This window comes from Puma concolor, chromosome C2 (genome assembly GCF_028749965.1).
Source record: "Puma concolor isolate L17-30 chromosome C2, mPumCon1.1.hap2, whole genome shotgun sequence".
Classification (NCBI taxonomy): domain Eukaryota; kingdom Metazoa; phylum Chordata; class Mammalia; order Carnivora; family Felidae; genus Puma; species Puma concolor.
In genome coordinates, this window is record NC_141675.1 from 28,706,009 (window position 1) to 28,728,682 (window position 22,674).

General features: G+C 36.7%; 1 protein-coding gene across 3 annotated transcripts in view; it reads left to right on the top strand.

The window, feature by feature from the left end:
• DNAJC13 (DnaJ heat shock protein family (Hsp40) member C13) overlaps positions 1 to 22,674 on the top strand; it is a 126,535-nt gene that overhangs the window by 10,780 nt on the left and 93,081 nt on the right. For all 3 annotated transcript variants that reach the window (XR_015239973.1, XM_025912916.2, XM_025912915.2), the window contains exon 2: positions 8,935 to 9,015. Coding sequence is in view for 2 of the 3 variants with exons in the window: in XM_025912916.2 (XP_025768701.1) it covers positions 8,948 to 9,015 (68 nt within the window). In the remaining variant the exon portion in view is untranslated. The remainder of the gene's footprint in view (positions 1 to 8,934; positions 9,016 to 22,674) is intronic.

The window sequence follows — 22,674 nt, forward strand, 5'->3', positions numbered from 1 at the left end:
CAGTGAAATTCTAAATACCTAAGTAGGAGGGGGTATTTATAATGTAATAAGTATCATTGACTTGCAAAATGGTAGTATTTTATAGGACTAAAGTTGCAATAAAGAAAAGCTAAATGTTAGGTTATAGTTGACTTCGTAATTTTTAAAAATTTCATCTATTGTGGGGTGCGTGTCTCACTTAAGTGTTGACTTCAGCTCATGTCATGATCTTTTGGTTGGTGGGTTCGAGCCCATCCACCCCCATCTGTGTCTCCCTCTCTCTCTGCCTCTCCCCTGCTCATACCCTGTCTCTCAAAAATAAATTTTTAAAAAAAGTAAAAAAAAAAAAAAAAAAAAAATTCATTTATCATGATTATCTGGACCTGTCATATATTTTTTTCTTTTTTTTTTTTTTTCAACGTTTTTTATTTATTTTTGGGACAGAGCGAGACAGAGCATGAACGGGGGAGGGGCAGAGAGAGAGGGAGACACAGAATCGGAAACAGGCTCCAGGCTCTGAGCCATCAGCCCAGAGCCCGACGCGGGGCTCGAACCCACAGACCGTGAGATCGTGACCTGGCTGAAGTCGGATGCTTAACCGACTGCGCCACCCAGGCGCCCCTATTTTTTTCTTTTTTAAAAACCCTTTTAGGTAAGATAAATTGGAAGAGTAAAATAACAATGGATAATAAAATGATACCCTCATACTCCATCCAGATTAAGAAATCTATATTCCTTAAAAAACAATTTTTTTTTAAAATTTGAGAACAAGAGCATGTGTGCACATGTGCAAATGGGGGAGGGACAGAAGAAGAGAGAGAATCTTATGCAGGCTCCAGGCTCAGTGCTGAGGCCCACTAAGGGCTCCATCCCATCTCCCTGGGATCATGACTTGAGCCAAAGTCAAGAGTCAGATGCTCAACTGACTGAGCCACCCAGGTGTCCCTGTTGCTGTAGTTAATTTTGAATGGGCGGGTGAATACTAATTGATTAAGACAGTAAAACACTGTACTTTTGAAAATAACAATTCCAACAATTCCAACTGATTTGTTGGTAATATACATTAAATAGTACAAGGATTGAAATTAATAGAGAAAAGACTTAGGATCAAGTAATTTAATAACACCTTAAGAGATACAGGACCCTGGAAGCCTGAAAGAGAATTCTAGAAAGATAAATATTTCATATCTAGTACAGTACAGTACTATTTATTATTTAAAGTGCAGTAATAACTATTATGATTGCAGTTAATATTTTTGAGTGCTTATTCTGAGCCAACCATCACATTCTCCCTTTTGAGTTATCTAATTTAGTCTGCACCAAAGCTCTTTGTTAACGATGCTTTTCTCTCCCTTTCATAGATGAACCTTGATTCCCAGAAGTTAGGAAGCTTTTTTCAAAGTTATGCAGCCTGTAAATGGCAGTTACTACTAATATGTCTTTAGCTATAAGTAGTATTTTAAAAATTCACCACCCTTACTTACCTTGGTGATAGATTAAGTATTAAAACTAGTGTGTATACAGGGGTGCCTGGGTGGCTCAGTCCGTTAAACCTTCAGCTTTTTGGCTCAGGTCATGATCTTGCAGTTCGTCAGCTCGAGTCCCCTCTCAGGCTCTGTGCTGGCAGCTCAGAGCCTGGAGCCTGCTTCTGATTCTGTGTCTCCCTTTCCTTCTGCCCCACCCCTGCTCGTGCGTGCACAGTGCACACTCTATCTCTCTCAAAAATAAATATTAAAAAACATTAAAAAAGAAAACTAGTGTGTATATTAATGTAGCTTCTTGTGCTAGCCATTAGTTATGTTGATTGTGGTCTGGTATCTGTGCTACAGGGAAGTATTTGAAGTTTGTGTTACCAGATTAAATCATCACTTGAACACTGTACTTGGAAGACCCCAAGACTTGCACTCATTCATTTTCTAGTGGTTCTCTTGAAGGTGTTCCAAGTCTCACTTTGAATGATACATAATACAGAATTTCTTATCCTGTTTCTTCTGCATTTTCCTGATATTTGTGTATTGCCATTGTCTACTAATGAGTTATCTGTGTGTCTAGAAGTATCCTCATGGTCTGAAAGAGTGCTGTTTCCAGACCAGTTGCCTTCATTAGATGAAATGACTGTGTCACAAAGTGATTGAGGCTTTATGGAGAATATAAAATAGATTGACTTGAAAATTTGGAGATTAATATTATGCTGTTGGAAAGTAGGTCCTAGCCTCAGATCTCATTAATCTGGCTATATTTTTTTTTAATGTTTATTTATTTTAGAGAGAGAGAGAGAGAGAGAGAGAGCGTGAGTGGGGGAGGGCCAGAGAGAGGGAGACACAGAATCCGAAGCAGGCTCCAGGCTCTGAGCTGTCAGCACAGAGCCCAACACGGGGCTCAAACCAAGAACCATGAGAATATGACCTGAGCTGAAGTCAGACGCCCGACCGGCTGAGCCACCCAGGTGCCCCTAATCTGGCTATTTTAAAAGTTCAGTGTTAGTTAAAAGAATATTTTTGAGCTCCTTAAAGACTATCGTGGAATCATATATTGGTAGCAGATTTCTGTCATCTTATGTTCGTCTTGAACCCTTTGTTTAAAAAGTGTTTTTAAAGCTTATCTATAGGCAGAAATTTTTGAAAGTTTATTTTTAGATGGTAGAGTATTTCAGCCTTGGAGCCTTCCTTTTTCTTTTATTTATTTTGTCCTGTGTTGAGTATGGTAGTTTGTTTTATTGTTTGAAATTGTGTGAAGATAATAATTGGAACTTGTTGTAAGTTAATCCTGGAATGTGCTGTCAAATGATACATCTGTAATTACATGGTCAGAATGAATTTATTTTGATTTCCTAAACTTGAGGGAAGGTATTATTATTGAGGTTAAATACATGGAGTGTAGAGTTAAGCAGATTGAGTCCAAAGTCTGGCCTAACTACTAATTTACCAGCTGTGTGACCTTGGGGAAGTGATATAAATTCTCTAACTCAGTTTTCTTGTCAATAAAATGGGGATCATCCTACCTGTACCGTGGTAGAGGACAAAATGAGGTAGATAAATGCATAGGGCCTGGCTCACTAAAGCATAAGGAATACGCAGTAAACCCAGGTTTTGCATAATTTCAGGACGTGTTCTAAATCTTTTTATTAGGGTCACCATGCCTCCCCAATTTCAGTATAATCTTTACTGAGGGCTCAGAAAAGCATTATCCTGATTTCCATTATGAGGCTATGCAGACACTAGTAATAAATAGCATTGAATTATTCAATTATTTCTGGGGTTGACTTGGCTACTTAGGTGAGTGTCTCCTCCCTCTCTTACCTCTCAGATATACCTCTGCCTATATATATTTCACATGGCTAAAGCAAGCTTTTTAGAGACAGAGAGTAATTATCTTTTATAAAGGGCACTTCATTTTACTAGCCTTTTTTGGTGGTTGTTACTCAGGATTAAAGCAGTTATCACTTATTGCTTCCTGAAATATTAGAGATAATGGTCAGGTGTGCTGATTTTGGCCATAGGAACTTCTGACGTCCAGAGAGATGAGTACTTTTAAAATCTTACATTGTATTTTTCTGTCAGCATAGTTATCTACATCAGTATTTCTTCTGTCAGGTCAGGTGATCAGTAGTTTAAAATTTTCTTAAATTTTATCGTGGTAAGAACACTTAACATGAGATCTGTCCTCATAACAGATTTCTAACTGTATGGTACTGTATTGTTAACTGTAGGCACCATGCTGTACAGCAGATCTCTAGAATTTAATCATCTCGCATAACTGAAACTTTATACCCATTGATTAGCACCTCCCCATTTCTCCCACGCTCCATTTCCTGGTTGTGTCTAAGAATTTGACTAGTTTAGATAACTCATGATACTGCGTGGAGTCATGCAGTATTTGTCCTGCTGTGACTGACTTCACTTAGCATAATGTCCCCCAGAATTCACTCATGTCATATATTGCAGGATTTCCTTCTTTTTCAAGGCTGAATAATATCCCATTGTTTGTGTATGCCACATTTTCTTAATCCATTCACCTGTTGATAGACTTAAGGTTGTTTCCACATCTTGGCTTTTACAAGTAATGCTACAATGAACATGGGAGTGTTGGCTCTTCAAGATGCTAATTTTAATTTCAGTTCTTTTGGATAAATACCTGGAAGTTTGAATCATGGATCCTTTGGTAGTTCTATTTTAAATTTTTTAGAAACTTCCATACTATTTTTCATACTGCCTACACCATTTTACATTTCCACCAACAGTGTATAAAAGTTCAGTTTCATTACATCCTTGCTAAAATTGTCTTTGGAGTTTGTTCTGATAATAGCCATTGTAACAGGTGTGAGTTGAAATCTCATACTTTTGAGTTGCATTTCTCTGATAGTGACATTGAACATCTTTTCATATACCTGTTGGCCATTTGTATATCTTCCAGTAGTTTACTTTTATATTAATATGTTAGGTCTTCTCTCCCTTTTTCCTTTCATCTATCCTAACCTAAGAACTCTCTGGATTGAGGTGACTACTTAGGTATCTCATCACTTTCATCACTATCAAGTTCATATGTCTCCAGAAAGTTGTAGATAAACCTTCTTGATGTAAACTTGTTTTAATTCCTCTCCTAAAAGATCTGTTTGAGTTACATATTCCCCCCAAGTCAGCAATACTTATGAAATCATTCTTAAGGTTTTTTTGTTGCTTGTTTTTTTTTTTTTTTTCTGGGTCATGCTCTGAGTTTTTGGGGGGGGGGGCTGTCATTTTTTTTTTATTAAATTAAAAATTTTTATGTTTTTATTTATTTTTGAGAGACAGAGCACGAGTGGGGGAGGCAGAGAGAGAGAGACATACACAGAATCCAAAGCAGGCTCTAGGCCCCAAGCTGTCAGCACAGGCCCACGTGAGGCTCAAACTCATGAGCCATGAGATTATGACTTCAGCCAAAGTTGGATGCTCAACTTACTGAGCCACCTAAGGCACCCCTTTCATTAAAATTTTTTTAGTGTTTATTTTTGAGAGAGAAAGAAAGAATGAGTGGGGGAGGGGCAGAGAGTGAGGGAGACACAGAATCCGAAGCAGGCTCCAGGCTTCAGGCTCCAAGCTGTCAGCACAGAGCCCGATGCAAGGTTCGAATTCACAAGTCATGAGATCTTGACTTGAGCCAAAGTTGGATGCTTAACCAACTGAGCCACCCAGGCATTGGGGGTTATCATTTTAAAGTCTATTATTTTTCTCTCACTTCCATTTTAAATTTAAAGTCCCTTAATGATATCAGTCACCCTTCACTCAAATACATTTTCTTTTGTCACTTTTCCTAAGGTAGGCCCTTGGTACAGAGTCTGACATTCAGATATCTTAACTTAGGACTCTAGGAATCCAAACTCCACTCTTTAATATCAGCCATCATCTTTTCTGTCTTCTTTTTTATTTCCTTATTCCAGTCTTCAGTCGTAGTGTATAAGGGAAAGAGAATATCTCTAGACCTGTATTTTTCACTATTTTGGTACTTTATCGGAGATCCTATCTGAGTTTCTTTTCATCAGTATCATTTACTGCAAATGATTTAGAAGGCTGAGGAAATGTTTGCTGGTTTACTAAGTCTTCGTTGGCTGTTTCATCCCAGATACACGATGCAGGAAAAAAACCAACAAAACACACCAACTGTCAGGACTATATTTAGCTGTCTCCATACACACTAGTAGGAAGATGTCAGTTGACTGTAATTTCCTCTCTGGTAACAGTAAAGGTTTCCCTAACCTTGCTGTTACTTGTGATTCTCTGATTCCTCAGAGCATGAGTTGATGCTTTTGCAGGTTTGGCAAAACTTTATTTAGGAGTACTTGTTAGAACATCAACTTGAAATGGATATCAGAGTTTCCCACGGGGTTGCTGTATGTCATTCATTCACTCAAATACTTAATGAGAACCTGTTTTGTGTCAGGCACTCTTATAGGCTCTGAGGTTTTTTTATATATATATATATACACACACACACACACACACACATATATATACACACATATATATACATACATCTGTACGCACACATATGTGTATGTGTGTATATGTGTGTGTGTATAATGAGCTTAACACACAAAAACGCTTCTGTCTGGATATGGTAGCAGGATTAAATAATAAATTTAATAAGTTGCATATTAGACTATTAAAGTTGCCATAGAGGAAAAATGAACAGGAATCAGAAGGATTTAAAGTGTGAAATGAGGAGAATGATTATAATTTATAACAGGATGGTTAGGGTAGGCTTTATTACAGAATTGACATCTGGGGCGCCTGGGTGGCTCAGTCAGTTGAGCATCCAACTCTTGATTTCAATTCCGGTCATGATCCTCATGGTCATGAGATAGAGCCCTGTGCTGGGTGTGGAGCTTACTTGAGATTTTTCTCTGTCTCTCCCTTCCTCTCCTTCTGCCCCTGCCCTGCTTGCATGCAGGTGTGCACACCCTCTCTCTCTTAAAAAAAAAAAAAAAAAAAAAAAAAAAGGCAAAACAAAACTGACATTAGCACACAGATTAGAAGGAGGTGTGAGCCATATAGGTATCTAGAGGCAGAGTGTCCTACATAGAATGTAGAGGACCTTGCCAGTTTGCTAATACAAAAGCAAGTAGTAGGAGTGAAGAAAGCAGTTTCAAAATAGAGGTGTCTTTTAAAATGTTTTTGCCCTGCAGGTATATGTACTCAAGAGAAATAACTGTTCACACAAATGTTCATAGCAGCATGATTCATAATAGTCAAAAAGTAGAAACAACACAACTGTCCATCAACTGATGAATAAACAAAATGTGGTATATCTCTACAATAGAAGGAAACTAATCCATGCCAGAATGTGGATGAACTTTGAAAATGTCATGCTAGATGAAAGAAGGCAGTCACAGAGACTGCATTTTGTATGGTTACATTTATATGAGATGTTTAAAATAGGCAAAGTCATAGTGACAAAAGGTAGATTAGTGGTTGCCAGGTGCTGGGAGTGAGTGGAAATGAGAAGTGACTGCTAACTGCTAACAGGGTTTCTTTTTGGGGTGATAAAAATGTTTTAAAAACAGCCTTGGTTGTAGAACTCTGAATATACTAAAAACCCCTGACTTGTACACTTAAAAAGGGTGAATTTTTTTTTTTAATTTTTTTTTTTTTTCAACGTTTATTTATTTTTGGGACAGAGAGAGAGACAGAGCATGAACGGGGGAGGGGCAGAGAGAGAGGGAGACACAGAATCGGAAACAGGCTCCGGGCTCTGAGCCATCAGCCCAGAGCCTGACGCGGGGCTCGAACTCACGGACCGCGAGATCGTGACCTGGCTGAAGTCGGACGCTTAACCCACTGCGCCACCCAGGCGCCCCAAAAAGGGTGAATTTTATGGTGTGTGAATTATATCTCAAAAAGCTATTGCAAAAATGTTTTTGAATGAAAACGGTTTTGTTAAAATTATGAAAATAATACTTGCTGATTAAAAAAAAAAAACACATTAGACCAGTGTATAAAGATATAAAGAGAGTTGAAGTGAACCATGATTCTAATGATTCAGTGTGCATTGACACTTTGGTATGTATCCAGTATTTTTAATTTTTTTAAAAATGCGTTTCTAATTAAAGGTAAGGAGAGATAAGTCACAAAAGATGAAATAAATGACCATATTCATTTTTTTAAAAGTTTATTTATTTATTTTGAGAGAGAGCAAGCAGAGGGGGCAGAGAGAGAGGGAGGGAGAATCCTACAGGCTCCCCACTGTCAGCTCAGAGCCCGACATGGAGCTCAAACCCACAAACTGTGAGATCATGACCAGAGCCGAAATCAAGAGCCAGACGCTTAACTGACCAAGCCATCGAGGTGCCTGACCATGTTCATTTTTAACTTTTATGCAATATGAAGCAAATTATGTAGCATTTTCAAAATTTATCAGCCTTTCATTAGTTAACAATTCTACCGACTTATCCTGTACAATTAGCTAAATTTAAATTTTCTCATGAAATAAGTAGTCTGGATTTTATATACTTCTGGGTTATGGTCAATAAACTAATTTTTAAATATTGCATGTAACATGGTCCCTGTGCATATGGCTGGTAGGAAGCTATTACCGTGTGGTTTATCACACAAGTTTGAGAGTCCTGAACTGTTTGGTCTATGTAACTCTTCAGCCAGAGGAGTCCACACACCAAATTGCTATAAAAGTTTCTAAACCCTTAACTGTCAGTTTCTGTAATTGGCTTGATGTTTGCAGTTACACTTTGAGTAGCATTGTTATACTAAATTCATACAATGGAATAGCATGTAGACTTTAAAAATTTTAATTCCATAGAAGAAGGTTAATATTGTGTGAAAACAGGCTTAAGCAGTACAATTGACAATCACAATTTTGTTTAAAAAACCCTATTCTAATTAGAAGGGAGGCTAGGATGATTAGCTTTGGATGCTAGGATTTACTTTGTGAGCACTTTAGGTTTTTTTTTTTTGTTGTTTTTACTATGGATATGGATTATTTCTTTAATGAAAATGTTATTTTTAACTTAAATCGTATTTAGAGTGGGTCTCCTTTAAAGTGACAATGATAGCAGAATGGCTGGCACTTAGCTCAGCAAAAACTTTTTGGAATTGATCGGACACCTGGCACACATTTTTAGGTGCTTGTATTGTGCCAAGGCATTGTTTGGTAATGTGAGATTTAAAGATTCATTTACTTTAACATTTTTTATTAGATTCTCTATTCTTGGGATGTTGAGGGCAATTTTTGTCCTTAAGAAACCCAGTGTAGTGGAGGGGAGCAGACAGTCACAATATGGTGTGCTAAAGTGTGTGACAGAGAGGGGAACAGACCAGTACCTGTCCCTTTAAACCTTATGGACTTGTAGAATAAGTTGTGCCTTAAAATTAGTACCATATGGCAGGCTTTGACAGTATGGTAGTGAGATTCAGGAAAAACTCGAGGGATAACCGTACTAAATTCAGCCATATTTTTATCTTCTAGGTATCAGCACACAATGAACATGATTAGGGAAAATAAGGATTTGGCATGTTTCTACACAACAAAACATTCATGGAGAGGAAAGTAAGTATTTCTGTTGGTTTTATTTTTCTGTGCATCTATGAAGTATCATTTTAAACATGACTTTCAATATCTTGAGTAGTACCACACAGCTCAGTTATGCCATTTAGTCCTTCTCTTCTGAAAAATATATGTGCATATTTTAAATGCAAATGCTACACTTAGAATACATTATTGTTCTTTTTTTCTCTTGACATATCTGGTTTTCTGCTTCTGTGTTGGGAAGAAATTGGTAAGAATTAAAAGTACCAGTTAAAAGGAAAACAGACCATCTATCTACCTCCTTAGATGCTGTCAGTTAATTATATGGTAGTGGCAGAGTATTAACTTCACAACTTTATAGCCTGTGTGTGATCGCTCTATTTTCATGTCCATTTGACTGTCAAGAGAGAATATGCTAGTAGTGCTTTTTGTAACCTTTCTTTAGGCCTATAATGAATTTTGAAAATTGGATTTGATCTTACCTTTTCCTTGAGAGAGGCAGTGACATTTTTTAGTAGCTTGCGTGGTCAAACCAAGATGTTGATGTTTCTGTTTCTTTTCTGTGAAATGAGTGGTAATTCCTACCCCTCACATTGCTGTAAGGATTAAATGAAGTGACATGGAGGGTGTGAAGGTTTTAAAATTATGACTTAAATAAATTGAGTATTCAGTGAATGGCACCTGTTGACCATCACCAAAAAAGTTTCCTTTCTAGCCCTTTTAAGTAGTAATAAGTATAATGAGTGTCCCACACTGTGACGAATAGGTGACCACGTTATTTCAAATCAGGCCTCATAAAACGTGCCATGTTCACAAAGCCAATACCTTTAGTTCTTTTTCTGAACTTTTCATTTTTTAGGTAATAGTGTAGTAACTTAGAGTGGTGCAACATGTGATTCTGTAGTGTTTCTGGTTTGCATTAGCAAACTGACTAATTTTGAAAGATTAGAATGTTTAATTTTGTTTCCTTTTAGTAGTTCAATTGTAGGAACTCCTAAATTAGGGAGCATAATGGTTACACTTGTAGAATATCTGTCTTGAAATTTTCTCTTCATTTAATTTCATTGAGCAAAGGTAGAAAATTGAGATATCCAAGGTAGTGTGAGTCTCTTTAATTCTTTGAATTAGCCTTAAAAAAATTGTATATTGGGATGATTTTTATTTTTTCCTCAAGTGGTAGATTGCTCTGGTCATCATAACATAACTTCTATTTTTAATACAATTATACCATACTGATGTATTCTAAAGAACAAGCTTACTGTAATACTTCTTGCTTTGCTTGTCAGTAAATGTGATCATCTGGAAAAAACTTTTTTTGATGTTCTAGGAAAGTTGTGACTAAGACTTAAGATATTTTTTTTCTTTTGTAATAATTTGGAGAACTGTTTATGTGTTGTCAGTACGTTTCCTTGCTTCCATCATTGACACCTTGAAACTTTGTTTTTATAACAGTTTTATTAAGATATAATTTACATAACATAAAATTTACCTTTTTAAAGTGTACCCATTCAGCGGTACCTGGGTGGCTCAGTCGGTTAAGCGTCCAGTCATGATCTCATGGTTTGTGGGATCTCTCTCCCCTTCTCTCCCTCTCCCTCAACCTCTGTCTGTCCCTCCCTCTGTGCTCTCTTGTGTGCTCTCTCATTCTCTCTCTCTCTCAAAAATAAATACTTAATAAAAAAAAAAGTGTACCACTCCACGGTTTTTACTATATTTAATAGAGTTGTGAACCATCACCACTAACCATTTTTAGAACACTTTCATCACCTCCCCAAAAATCTTCTGTGATAGCAGTTGCTCCTCTTTTCCCATCTTTCTAGCATCTGGCAGACACTAATCTACTTTCTGTCATAGGATTTGCTTATTTGGCATGTGTTGTATGAATAGCATCATAAATTATGTGGTCTTTTGTGACGGTCTTCTTTTACTTAGCATAATATTTTCTTTTGTTTTTCACTTAGCATAATATTTTCAAGGTTCATCCATATTGTAACTTGTGTGAGTAGTTCATTCCTTTTTTTTTTGTGCCAATTGTATGGATTTATCACATTTTGTTTATCCATTCATCAATTGATGGACATTTGTTTTGTTTCTACTTTTTTACTGTTAAGGATAATGCTGCTATAAATGTTTATGTGTAACCTCATGGGTGAATGTGTACTTCTTTTCTCTTGGGTACATACCTAGGAGTGGAATTGGTGTTGTATGGAGTTATATAAAGCTGTATGGTAATTCTGTATTTAACTTTTTGAGGAACAGCCAAGCTTTTCCAAAGTGGCTGAAACATTTTACAATTTTATCAGTGTATAAGGAATCCAGTTTCTCCACTTCCTCACCGACATTCGTCATTGTCTTTTTTTTATTTTAGCAATCCTAATGGAGAACTGGTGTCTTGTGGTTTTATTTTTTTAATTTACTTTTTAAGGTTTTTAATTTTTATTTTAGAGAGAGGAGAGCGTGTGTGCATGCATGCATGTGCACAAAGGAGGAGTAGAGGAGGGGGAAAGAGAAAATCTTAAGCAGGCTCCATGCTTAGCATGGAACCCGACACAGGGCTTGATCCCCTGACCCTAGGATCATGATCTGAGCCAAAATCAAGAGTCTCAGATGCTCAACCAGCTGAGCCACCCAGGTGCCCCTCTTGTTAGGGTTTTAATTTGCATTTCCCTGATGACTAAAGTATTGAATACCTTTTTTGCATGTTTGTTGGCCATTTGTATATCTTTCATAAGATGTCTTTTCAAATCATTTACCCATTTTAATTGGGTTATAAATGCTCATTATATGTTCTGAATACAAGTTGCTATCAGATACATGATTTGCAGGTATTTTCTCTCATTTTGTGGGTTGTCTTTTCACTTTCTTGATAGTCATCCACTGAAGCACAGGGTTTTGATTTTGATGAGATCCATTTTATCTTTTTTCTTTTGCTGTTTGTGCTTTTGTTGTCCTAAGAAGCCATTATTTAACCCATGTCTCAAAGACATATCCTATATCCTAAGAATTTTATAGCATTGATTTTGGGTTAATTTTTGTATATAGTGTGAAAAAGGGATCCAACTTCATTCTTTTGCATGTAGATATCCAGTTGTCCCAGCATCATTTGTTGAAGAGATTATTCTTTCCTCATTGAATTGTTTTGGCACTCTTGTCAAAAATAATTGGCCATAAATGTAAAGGTTTATTTATGAATTGCCAGTTTTGTTCCATTGATCTATATGCTTGTCCTTATGCCAACACTATACTGTCTTGATTACCGTGGCTTTGTATTAAGTTTTAAAACTAGGAAGTTTGAGGTCCCAACTTTTTTCACTTACAACATTTGGCTATTCTGGGTCTCTTGCATTTCTATATGAATTTTAGAGTCAGCTAGTCAGTTTTACAAAAGCAGCTGTAAGCAGTAAAGATGAATAAATATTTTTCTTTCTTAAGATATGCCTAAATTACCATCTTTACCTCTTAACATAATTCCCTTGTTCCCATTTCATGTTACCTTTGTAATAGTTTTCATGTGTTTCATTTTGCAGCCACTACTCATGTTGTTACCACTTCAGGTCTGTTCACTCAGTATAGTCTCCCTGGCTAGCAAAGTAACCTTTTCTCCTACACTTGTCATTTTCCCACTTGGAAAGTACATAATTCTATGCTTGCTCTGGAAGGAGCAGGAAGAGGGAGTAGCTTTCAGGAGTAACAAGCACTTTCATGAAAGAGCAAAGTTTCCTTTTTGGCCTAAGCACATCATTTCCGATAGGAAGGAAGATGCATATGTTTCAGTTAAAGCAGAAGTGCAATTTCACTTTGGGAAACTTGAGGGTGATATTCAGAATATGGTTCTTTGTTTTTTCTGGATGGAAATCACAAGTAAAATGTGGGCATTTACTTCTGGGTCACTTTGATATTTGCATATATTAATTGTAGCAAATGCTCTGAATTTAAGGGTGGCATTTTAGTATCTGAAAGGGATTTTAATACATTGGGATATATGGTAATCAGTCCATGAGATTAAATGGCAGATCCTTATGACATTCATATACAGTCAGTGCAGTGACTAGATACAGGAAATAGGAAAGGCGACTCAAAGTGAAGATCGCAAATTTCTGATACCTTATGTGTAGAAACTGGAATCCTAGAAAAGAAGAGGTACTCTTTAGCTGCCTGGTATTAACACATGTCACCAACTCTGATAATCCTAGAAATCTCGAGGGTTTTTTCCCTTGATTTATTGATCCTGGCTCTTGACGCTGCCAGTCTCTAAACCTCAGATGAGTTCATCCTGAACACTTTTTGTGTATTCTTCATATAATTCTTTGTGCTTAATATTAGTCTGGGATTTGAACATTTTTCACCCAGAAATGCAAATAGGAATGTATCTGCTTTATAAGATTTTCATATTTTACACACAGTGTTGCATTAAAAGCTAGCTTCAAGGAGCAGAAGATAGTGTTTTTAACAAATGATGCTGTTCATGTGGACATGGACATGCAGAAAGGAGGCGGAGGGGAGGGATCTAAGTACACACTTTATACGTCTCACAAAAATTAACCCAAAATGTATCACTGACCTAAATGTGAAACACAGAACTCTTAGAAGATAACATGGGAGAAAATCTAGATGACTCTTGTGTTTGGTGATGACTTTTTAGATACAGCACCAAAGATGTGACAATACATTCAAAAAAATGAATTGATAAGCTGGGCTTCATTAAAATTAAAAGTTTCTGCTTTGTGAAAAACCCTGTCAAGAGAATGTGAAGACAAGCTGGGAGAAAACATTTGTAGAAGACATTTAAAAAAGGACTATTATCCAAAATACACAAAGAATCCTTAAAATTCAACAATAAGAAAACAACCTAATTAAAAAAATGAACCAAAGACTTAATAGGGATCTCACCAAAGAGATATACAGTTGGCAGATAAACATACGAAAAAATGCTTCATATCATAAGTCATCAGGGAAATGCAAATGTAGAGATACCACTATAAAACTATTGGATTGGCCAAAATCCAGAGCACTGAACACCAAATGCTGATGAGGATATGAAGCAAAGGGAACTCTCATCCAGTGCTGGTGGGAATGCAAAATGGTGCAGCCACTTTGGAAGATGGTTTGATGGTTTCTTAAAAAACTCCAAATCCTCTTTGGGAGGTTCTCAGGCCACATGGGGAGAAGCGGTTCCACTGCTGGAAGGACATTTGGTAGAGGCTGTAAGGCCACCTGGGCCCAGCAGACCACAGAGAACGGCCACATTCGCTGGTGCTGGAACAAGGTTGTTGGGGGTGAAACCAGATGTGTGTTGTGATTTTCATAATCCCTGAGACGCTGCTGCTACAGTCTCGTGAACTTTTTCTGGGGCGGGCTGGCACCCGGTGGTTGCTCAGTGAGACCCTTCACAGAGGGGTGGAGCGGGTCAAAGCCACAGTCCCTCAGAAGTGGGGGGCTGGGGAAGGCAGCTGCATCTGAGACAAAACTTGGGAGGGAGGTGCTGCCTGGGGCCTGGTCATGGACGGCGTGGAAACGGCGAGTGGACAGAAGCTGAAGACGAAGTATAGGTGCGTGATTGCTAATTGGGGAGAACAGAGTTCCGATACTAGAGACTGGGTATCTGGGTGACCCCATTTTCACCGCTCCTGAGCATGCATATACTCACCTACAAGTGCCACAACAATCCACCCCTGTAGGCTAGCAGTGCTATCTAGTGGAGAATGGAGCCTTTACACTAAGCCCTGCCTAACTGAGCCAACCTCCCTCTTCAAGAACACAAGTCTCACCACTTGCTTAGCTTATGGACTATAAAGCGCTTCATAGTTTGACTTTTAGGGGAAAATGAAGTAATTTCAGTTGTATTTCAGTCTATTACCTGGTCCAACTATTCAATTTTCTTTCTTTCCTTTTTTTTTTTTTTTTTGCTCTTTTTTGTTTTCTTTTTCTTGAATACAGAGAGAGAAAAACTTCATTTTTATTTCAAATTTTTATTAAAAATATTTTTAATTTTTTTCTTTATTTTTTACTTTTGTGTAAATGTTTTCAAATTGTTTTACTTCCATCATTTCATTTTCATCTACTTCAGTGTATTCATTTTTTCAAATTTTCAGATTTCCTTTTTTTTTTTCTTTTTTCCCTCTTTTTTCTCTAATCTGTCAAGCCACTTTCAACACCCAGACCAAAACACACCTAGGATCTAACATTTATTCGATTATTTTGTGTGTGTGTGTTTAATTTTTAAATTTTAATATTTTTTTAATTTTAATTTTTTTAATTTTAATATTTCCTACCTTATTAATTCCTTTTCTCCCTTCAAAATGACGAAACGAAGGAATTCACCCCAAAAGAACAGGAAGAAACGACAGCCAGGGACTTAACCAACACATTTACAAGCAAGATGTCTGAACCAGAATTTAGAATCACGATAATAAGAATACTAGCTGGAGTCGAAAATAGATTAGAATCTCTTTCTGTGGAGATAAAAGAAGTAAAAGCTAGTCAGGATGAAATAAAAAATGCTATAAGTGAGCTGCAATCTCAAATGGGTGCTGCAGCCACAAGGATGGCTGAGGCAGAACAGAGAATCAGCGATATAGAGGACAAACTTACAGAGAATAATAAAGCAGAAAAAAAGAGGGAGATTAAGGCAAAAGAGCACAATTTAAGAATTTGAGAAATCAGTGACTCGTTAAAAAGAACAACATCAGAATTATAGGGGTCCCAGAAGAGTAAGAGAGAGAAATAGGGGTAGAACAGTTATGTGAACAAATCATAGCGGAAAGCTTTCCTAATCTGGGGAAAGACACAGACCTCAAAATCCAGGAAGCACAGAGGACTCCCATTAGATTCAACAAAAACCGACCATCAACAAGGCATATCACAAAATACTCAGGCAAGGAGAGAATCATGAAAGCAGCAAGGGAAAAGAAGTCCTTAACCTACAAGGGAATACAGATCAGGTTTGCAGCAGACCTATCCACAGAAAGTTGGCAGGCCAGAAAAGAGTGGCAGGATATATTCAGTGTGTTGAATCAGAGAAATATGCAGCCAAGAATTCTTTATCCAGCAAGGCTGTCATTGAAAACAGAAGGAGAGATAAAAAGTTGCCCAGACAAACAAAAATTAAAGGAGTTTGTGACCACTAAACCAGCCCTGCAAGAAATTTGAAGGGGAACTCTCTGAGGGGAGAAAAGATGAATGAATGAATGAATGAATGAATGAATGAATGAATACATGAATGAATATCAAAAGCAACAAAGATTAGAAAGGACCAGAGAATACCACCAGAAACTCCAACTGTACAAGCAACATGATGGCAATAAATTCATATCTTTCAGTACTCACTCTAAAGTCAGTGGATTAATGCTCAAAAAAACTCCACATCCTCTTACCATATGATCCAGCAATCACACTCTGTAGTTATTTACTCAAAAGAGTTGAAAACATGTCCACACAAAAGCCTGCACCCAGATGTTCCTAGCAGTTTTATTCGTAATTATCAGAAATTGGAAATAACCAAGATGTCCTTCGGTAAGTGAAAGGATGGATAAACTGTAGTATATGCAGACAATGAATATTACTCAGTGTGAAAATGAAATAAGCCATCAAGCCAGGAAAGACATGAAGAAACTTAAGTGAAAGAAGCAAGTCTGAAAAGGTTGTCTACTGTTTAGTTCTAACTGTATGACATTGCAGTAAAGACAGAATTTTGGAGACAGTAAAAAGATGAGTGGCTGTTAAGGTTTAGGGGGTAAGGAGGGATAAAAGGTGGAGCACAGGAGGTTTTTAGGGCCGTGAAACTACTCTATGATGCTTTAATGGTGGATACGTGTCATATACATTCATCAGACCCGTAGAATGTACAAACCAAGAGGGAACCCTAATGTAAACTGGACTTGGGTTGATAATGATGTTTCAGTGTAGGTTCAGCAATTGTAACAAATATACCTACTCCTGTGGGTGGAGGATGTTGATAACAAGGGAGGCTGTGCATGGGTAGGGACAGGAAGTATTTGGGAAATCTCTGTACATTCTGCTTAATCTTTCTGTGAACCTAAAACTGCTCTAAAAATTAAAGTATTTAAAAAAAATAGCTCTATCTGAAATGGAAAAAATACCTTGCATGATGAAACGTAAATCTTTACATTTCATGGGATGCCCTTTATTTCCTCTGAAAGAAATGGGATGGTTTCTTAGTTATTAGGATAGGTTTTGCAGAGACATTCCCTCTTGCTCTTTTCTGAGGAGTACAGCTTCTGATATGAATGAGCCATCTCATGTGAACTTAATCCTACAGGTGGAGTTTGACCAGAATCGGAGTATACTGGTAATATAGGCATAGGAATGATCACTTTGCCTGTTATTTTTGTTCTATGTATTATGAATTTAGCAGTCATGGTTACTGGAAACATAATGATACTAATTATAACTAATTCAGTGACTCTACTGGAGTTTTGAGCCCCTCCTCCCTGTTATTTTAACAAAATAATACCAATAAGAATAGCTAACATTGGGGCGCTTGGGTGGCTTCATCGGTTAAATGTCTGAACTTGGCTCAGTTCATGATCTCTGTTTACGAGTTTGAGCCCTGCATTGGGCTCTGTGCTGACAGTTCAGAGCCTGGAGCCTGCTTCAGATTCTGGGTCTCCCCCTCTCTCTGCCCCTCCCCTGCTCATGCTGTATCTTTCTCTCTCTCAAGAATAAACGTTAAAATAGCTAATAGTTATCAATTATAAACAGCAAGTGACAAGTACTCCACACGGATTATTTCTTTTACTTCTCATATTATGAGATAGGTATATATACTGTCCACATCTTTCAGATAGAGAAACTGAAGCTTAGGTTAAGCAGATTATCAGAGGATACATAGAAAGTGAATAATCCAGACAGTGTTCGAACTGAGGCAGTTGTGGCTCCAGAATTGGGCTTTAACTGTTAAGCTGTAGTTCCTCCTTTAGCAGTGCTTAACATTGATCTCCTAACTCTTTGAGAAACATTGTATTTCAGTTATCCTTAGTTTCACTATTTGATGAACTAAAATTCTAATTCAATTAACTGGATTTTCAAGCTTTTAATAATGAAAGGAAAAACCCTATGTTCTGTGTGTGTCCTAATGGCTTCCTAGAAATTGGTAGCCAAAACTTATTTTAAAATGGTCGAAGGAACTAGGGTGTTCAGCTTAGGAAGAGGATTCAAAGTGAAAGTCTGGTTGGCACAAAAATTATTATACCTCTGTGAAGCTGAAAGACAGAACTTGGACCAGAGGGTGAAATTTGTGGGGAAGTCTATATTGGCTTAATTCTAAGGAACAATGGGCAGTATCTGCAGTACTGGAAAATAAATAGAATTACTTTTTTTTTCTTTTTTTTTTTAAGTAGGCTCCATGACCAGCGTGGAACACAATGCTGGGCTTGAACTCATGACCCTGAGATCAAGACCTGAGCTGAGATCAAGAGTCAGCCACTTAACAGACTGAGTCACACAGGCACCGCGAAATAGAATTACTTTTAAGGAAGGCTAGTTAGTTCCCTTGCACGAGTAATGAACAATTAAAACTAGCCAACTTTGCCCAGAGTACTGTAAATGTTCAAGCTGTATGTTGTGACTAGGCTCCAAAACATAAAGTCTGTCTTCCAACTCTGATTAGATCTGTTTGGCTTATTTGAGGCACATTGCATAGGCTATCTACTGAAAGGATTGAAGATCTTAACTTTATTTATTTATGTTTGTTTGTTTATTTCTGAGACAGAGACAGAGCATGAGTGGGGGAGGGGCAGAGAGCGAGGTTCAAACCCATAAACCATGAGATCATGACCTGAGCCGAAGTTGGTCGCTCAGCCGACTGAGCCACCCAGGTGCCCCGAAGATCTTAACCTTAAAAGTAATACACAAAGGTTTTATGACCTTGAGAAATTTGACAACCATTATTTTATAGTAAACATAAGCTTTTTCTCTACTAAAACAAAGTACTGTTGAATTTTCTCTAGTTTGAGATAGTTGAATGATAATGAATTTTTGTGCAGAAGAGTATTATGATGGTGGCCAGTATTTTTGCAGTCTCTTTCTGTTGACACTATTGTATATGCCTAATTTTTACACAGTTTGCCTAAAATGCCTAAATTTTACACAAAAGTGATACATGCCAGTTAGGAGTATTCAAGTCTGGAATTAACTTTGAAACAATGACTGACAAGTATCTTAGCTCTTAACTACTTTGCAGTTCATTTCAGATGTCTGAATTAGTTAATAATACATAAAATATTGGGAGGAAAGTGGGTCTTTGAGGGGCTGACTCCCTCATTCACTGCCATGTCCTTGTACACAGCACTGATTTGTGCTCATTTAATATTTGGTCAATCCATGGGAATACTTAATACAGTATCTGATCTAACAGGTTTTTTTGCTAAGAAAAAACTTGCCCTAGGGAAAAAATCATGTTATAAAAAGTTATTCAAAGAGGAAAACAATATTTATAAGGACTAGAATGTTTAAGAATGGAATAACATTTTAATCTGCAGGAATTAAGTAATACAGGAGTGTTTATTTTAATGTAAGTTAATATAAGTTTAGTCTGTTAAAAAAAACCTGAACATCACCTGTCCAATCCAAAACCAGATTACATCCCTAACTTTTGCTTCGGTGGTCTTTCTTTGTTACAGATTATCTTTCTTATCTCCAGTCAGCACTGTCATTAGCACCTTTTTACTTGTTCTTATTTTTATCACCAACAGTTATGGGAGCAAAAAGAACCATAGATAAGGCAGTTGCCTCAAACATGTTTTTATTTATTTGAATGGTATCAGTTTCTTGATTCTAAATAACATTAGAGTTAATGGGTAATGTAAATTATATTTATTATTAAGCTGTCCTATTAGAATAAATGAGTTATGAAAACTTGAGGGGAAAAAATGCCTATTCCCTATAGACATTTAATCATGTGTATACCTTCACTTCCTGAATAAAATGGAAATAAGTGCAGTAAATCAATAATGAATATTAATTTCTCAATTGGGGGAAAAGATGTTTGCTTTCACATTTCTTATATACATATGGCATCTTTCATAAATTTCTCATACCTTTTTAGTCTATTCCTTTTTTATTTGATTTTATATAACTTTTTATAGGAGCTTTGTAATAATTTTAAGGAATTAGCCAACAAATTCATCTTAAACCCATAAGAATAGCAAATTAAGTTATAATTTATAAATGGTATTTTTTTGCAGATAGCAAATAAAATGGGAATATTTTCTTTCATAAAAATAAAGACCTTAGTCATTTCCTGATATTATAGTGATTATGAAATGAGTAAAACCTGGTGTGAAAGTAGTTGCTATTCTGTTTTAAAGGCAAGAGTAAATTAGGTCATAGATTTGAATGCATGTTTATGTATTATTAGATGGATTGGCCTATTTAGCTATTTGGTAAACACTGAGCATGTGCTGTATGCAGTCCTGGGTCTTATGTGAGAAGTTAGTTTCAAAGACAATGAAGACCTGTACCTCCCTGAACTTAGGGAATCTTTGTCTATTCTTCATGACTTAGGGTACTAATGACTTAGTAAAAGATAGGAAAAAAATCTTAAGTTTGCAAGTACTGTGACTAACACACCATACATGTGAGATCATTCAGATTTTAATTTCTAAATCTGGTATCAATGGAGGCTTTATAGGTAATCTTTGAAGGTTTAGGGCTGCTTATTAAGGTGTTTTTAATGACCTAGAAGTATTTGTTCTATACTTAAAGGAAGTGCAGCAGCCATTCTAGAGGACTGAAACAGGGGGAGTGCTCATGGAATAAGAGAAGGGGGAAGAGAGAAGAATGAAAGAGAAATCTGTTTCCTTGTAACTTTTTTCTTATGGAGGCTGTAGAGATCAGTATTTATCTGAAAGATAGCTCTGAGTTTGCTAGTCATAACAGTGCTTTGGGCCTAATGACACTTAACTCTAGGATCCTTTTGCTGAAGTATCTAGAATGTGCTCTCTGCCATATGGCAGTCACTAACCACCTGTGGCTGTTTAAATTTAATCACATATAAATGTAAAATTCATTTGCATTAGCCACATTTCAGGTGCTTAATAGCTACATGTGGCTCATGATTGCCTCATTAGACAGCGTAAAGAACGTTTCCATTTTCTTGGAAAGTTCTTTCGCATGGCACTAATCTAGACAACAAAGTTAATGAGAAAGATGTAAAAAGGGGTTTGGTTGTGTGGAGGAAATTAGTACATGATTGAAAAGAATATCTTCCTAGCTGGTGTTGAATGTGACAACACGAGTTGACATTGGAAACATTTCAGGCATTTAATTCTTCTTTAATTCTTTCTTTTGCTCCCAAAGTAAAATAAAGAAATTCTGTAGTTTCACTTCAAGACTATAAAAATTGACATGTTTGGCTCTCAAGATGATTCTGAAAGTTAGAATTGTGAATTCACATTTCTATCATACATTTGATTTCATTGGGTAATCTTTTAAGGCAGATAGTGGTTTAATAAGATCTTATTTCTTTGTTCTTGTAAATTGGTAAAGCCTCTGAAGTTTTGAGACTTTTTCACTGTTTAGGTTAATCCTTATATACCTCGCCAATCTCTCAATCCTCACTCAGCTTTAGAAAGCAGCAAATGAATGTTTTTATATTAGGAGGTAGTCTCTCTTTGGATCATTTCCCACTCCCTTTTATTTTATTTTTTAAGTTTATTTATTTATTTTGAAAGAGAGGGAGAGAGAGCATGAGTGAGGGAGGGGCAGAGAGAGAGGGAGAGAGAGAATCCCAAGCAGGCTCCGCACTATTAGCACGGAGCCAGATGTGGAGCTCAAACTCAAGAATTGTGAGGTCATGACCTGAGGTGAAATCAAGAGTCGGATACTTAACTGACTGAGCCACCGAGGTGCCTATCCCACTCTATTTTAGACATGTGAAATTAGGGAAAAGATATTTGTAACATGGCAATACTTTGTAAATAAATATATGGTAAAGATCAATAAAATCTTTTTCTTTTTTTCCCAAATGGAAATAACTATCATTTTTATTATATAATATACTAATTAGAAAAAAAAAAAAAAACAGGCAGTAGAAAAATTGTGAAAGCCCTCTCGATCTCAGTGGAAATCCTTCTAGTGTTTTACTGTCCAGTCTGATAATGGCTGCTGTTTAAGGTATGTATGTCTTTTTACTGTATTAGTAGCTTAAAGAAGAAAACTGTGATCTCCATAAATATCAAAAAAGCATTTGATTGTATTTAACATCCATTTTTAGTAATTTAAAAATCTCTTAACTAAAATAGTAATAGATAAAATATGACCGATCATATTAATAGATTTTTCTTACATTGAAATCTGTTTTCCTAACATGAACCTTCTTTGGTCATAGTATACTGCTATTTTAATCTGTTACTTGATTCTTCTTTCTAATACTTGTTTATTTTTTTAATGTTTATTTTTGAGATCATGCGCATGAGCTGGGGAGGGGCAGAGAGAGAGGGAGACAGAGGATCTGAAGCAGGCCCTATGCTGACAGCAGAGAGCCGGATGCGAGAGGCTTGCACTCACAACCTGTGAGATCAATCATGACCTAAGCCGAAGTCGAGTGCTTCAACCAACTGAGCTACCCAGGCACCCCTATTGTTAATATTTATTTTAAAAATAGATTGGTGTATCTTTTTTTTTTTTTTTAATGTGTGTGTTGTCTTACCAGATATTAGT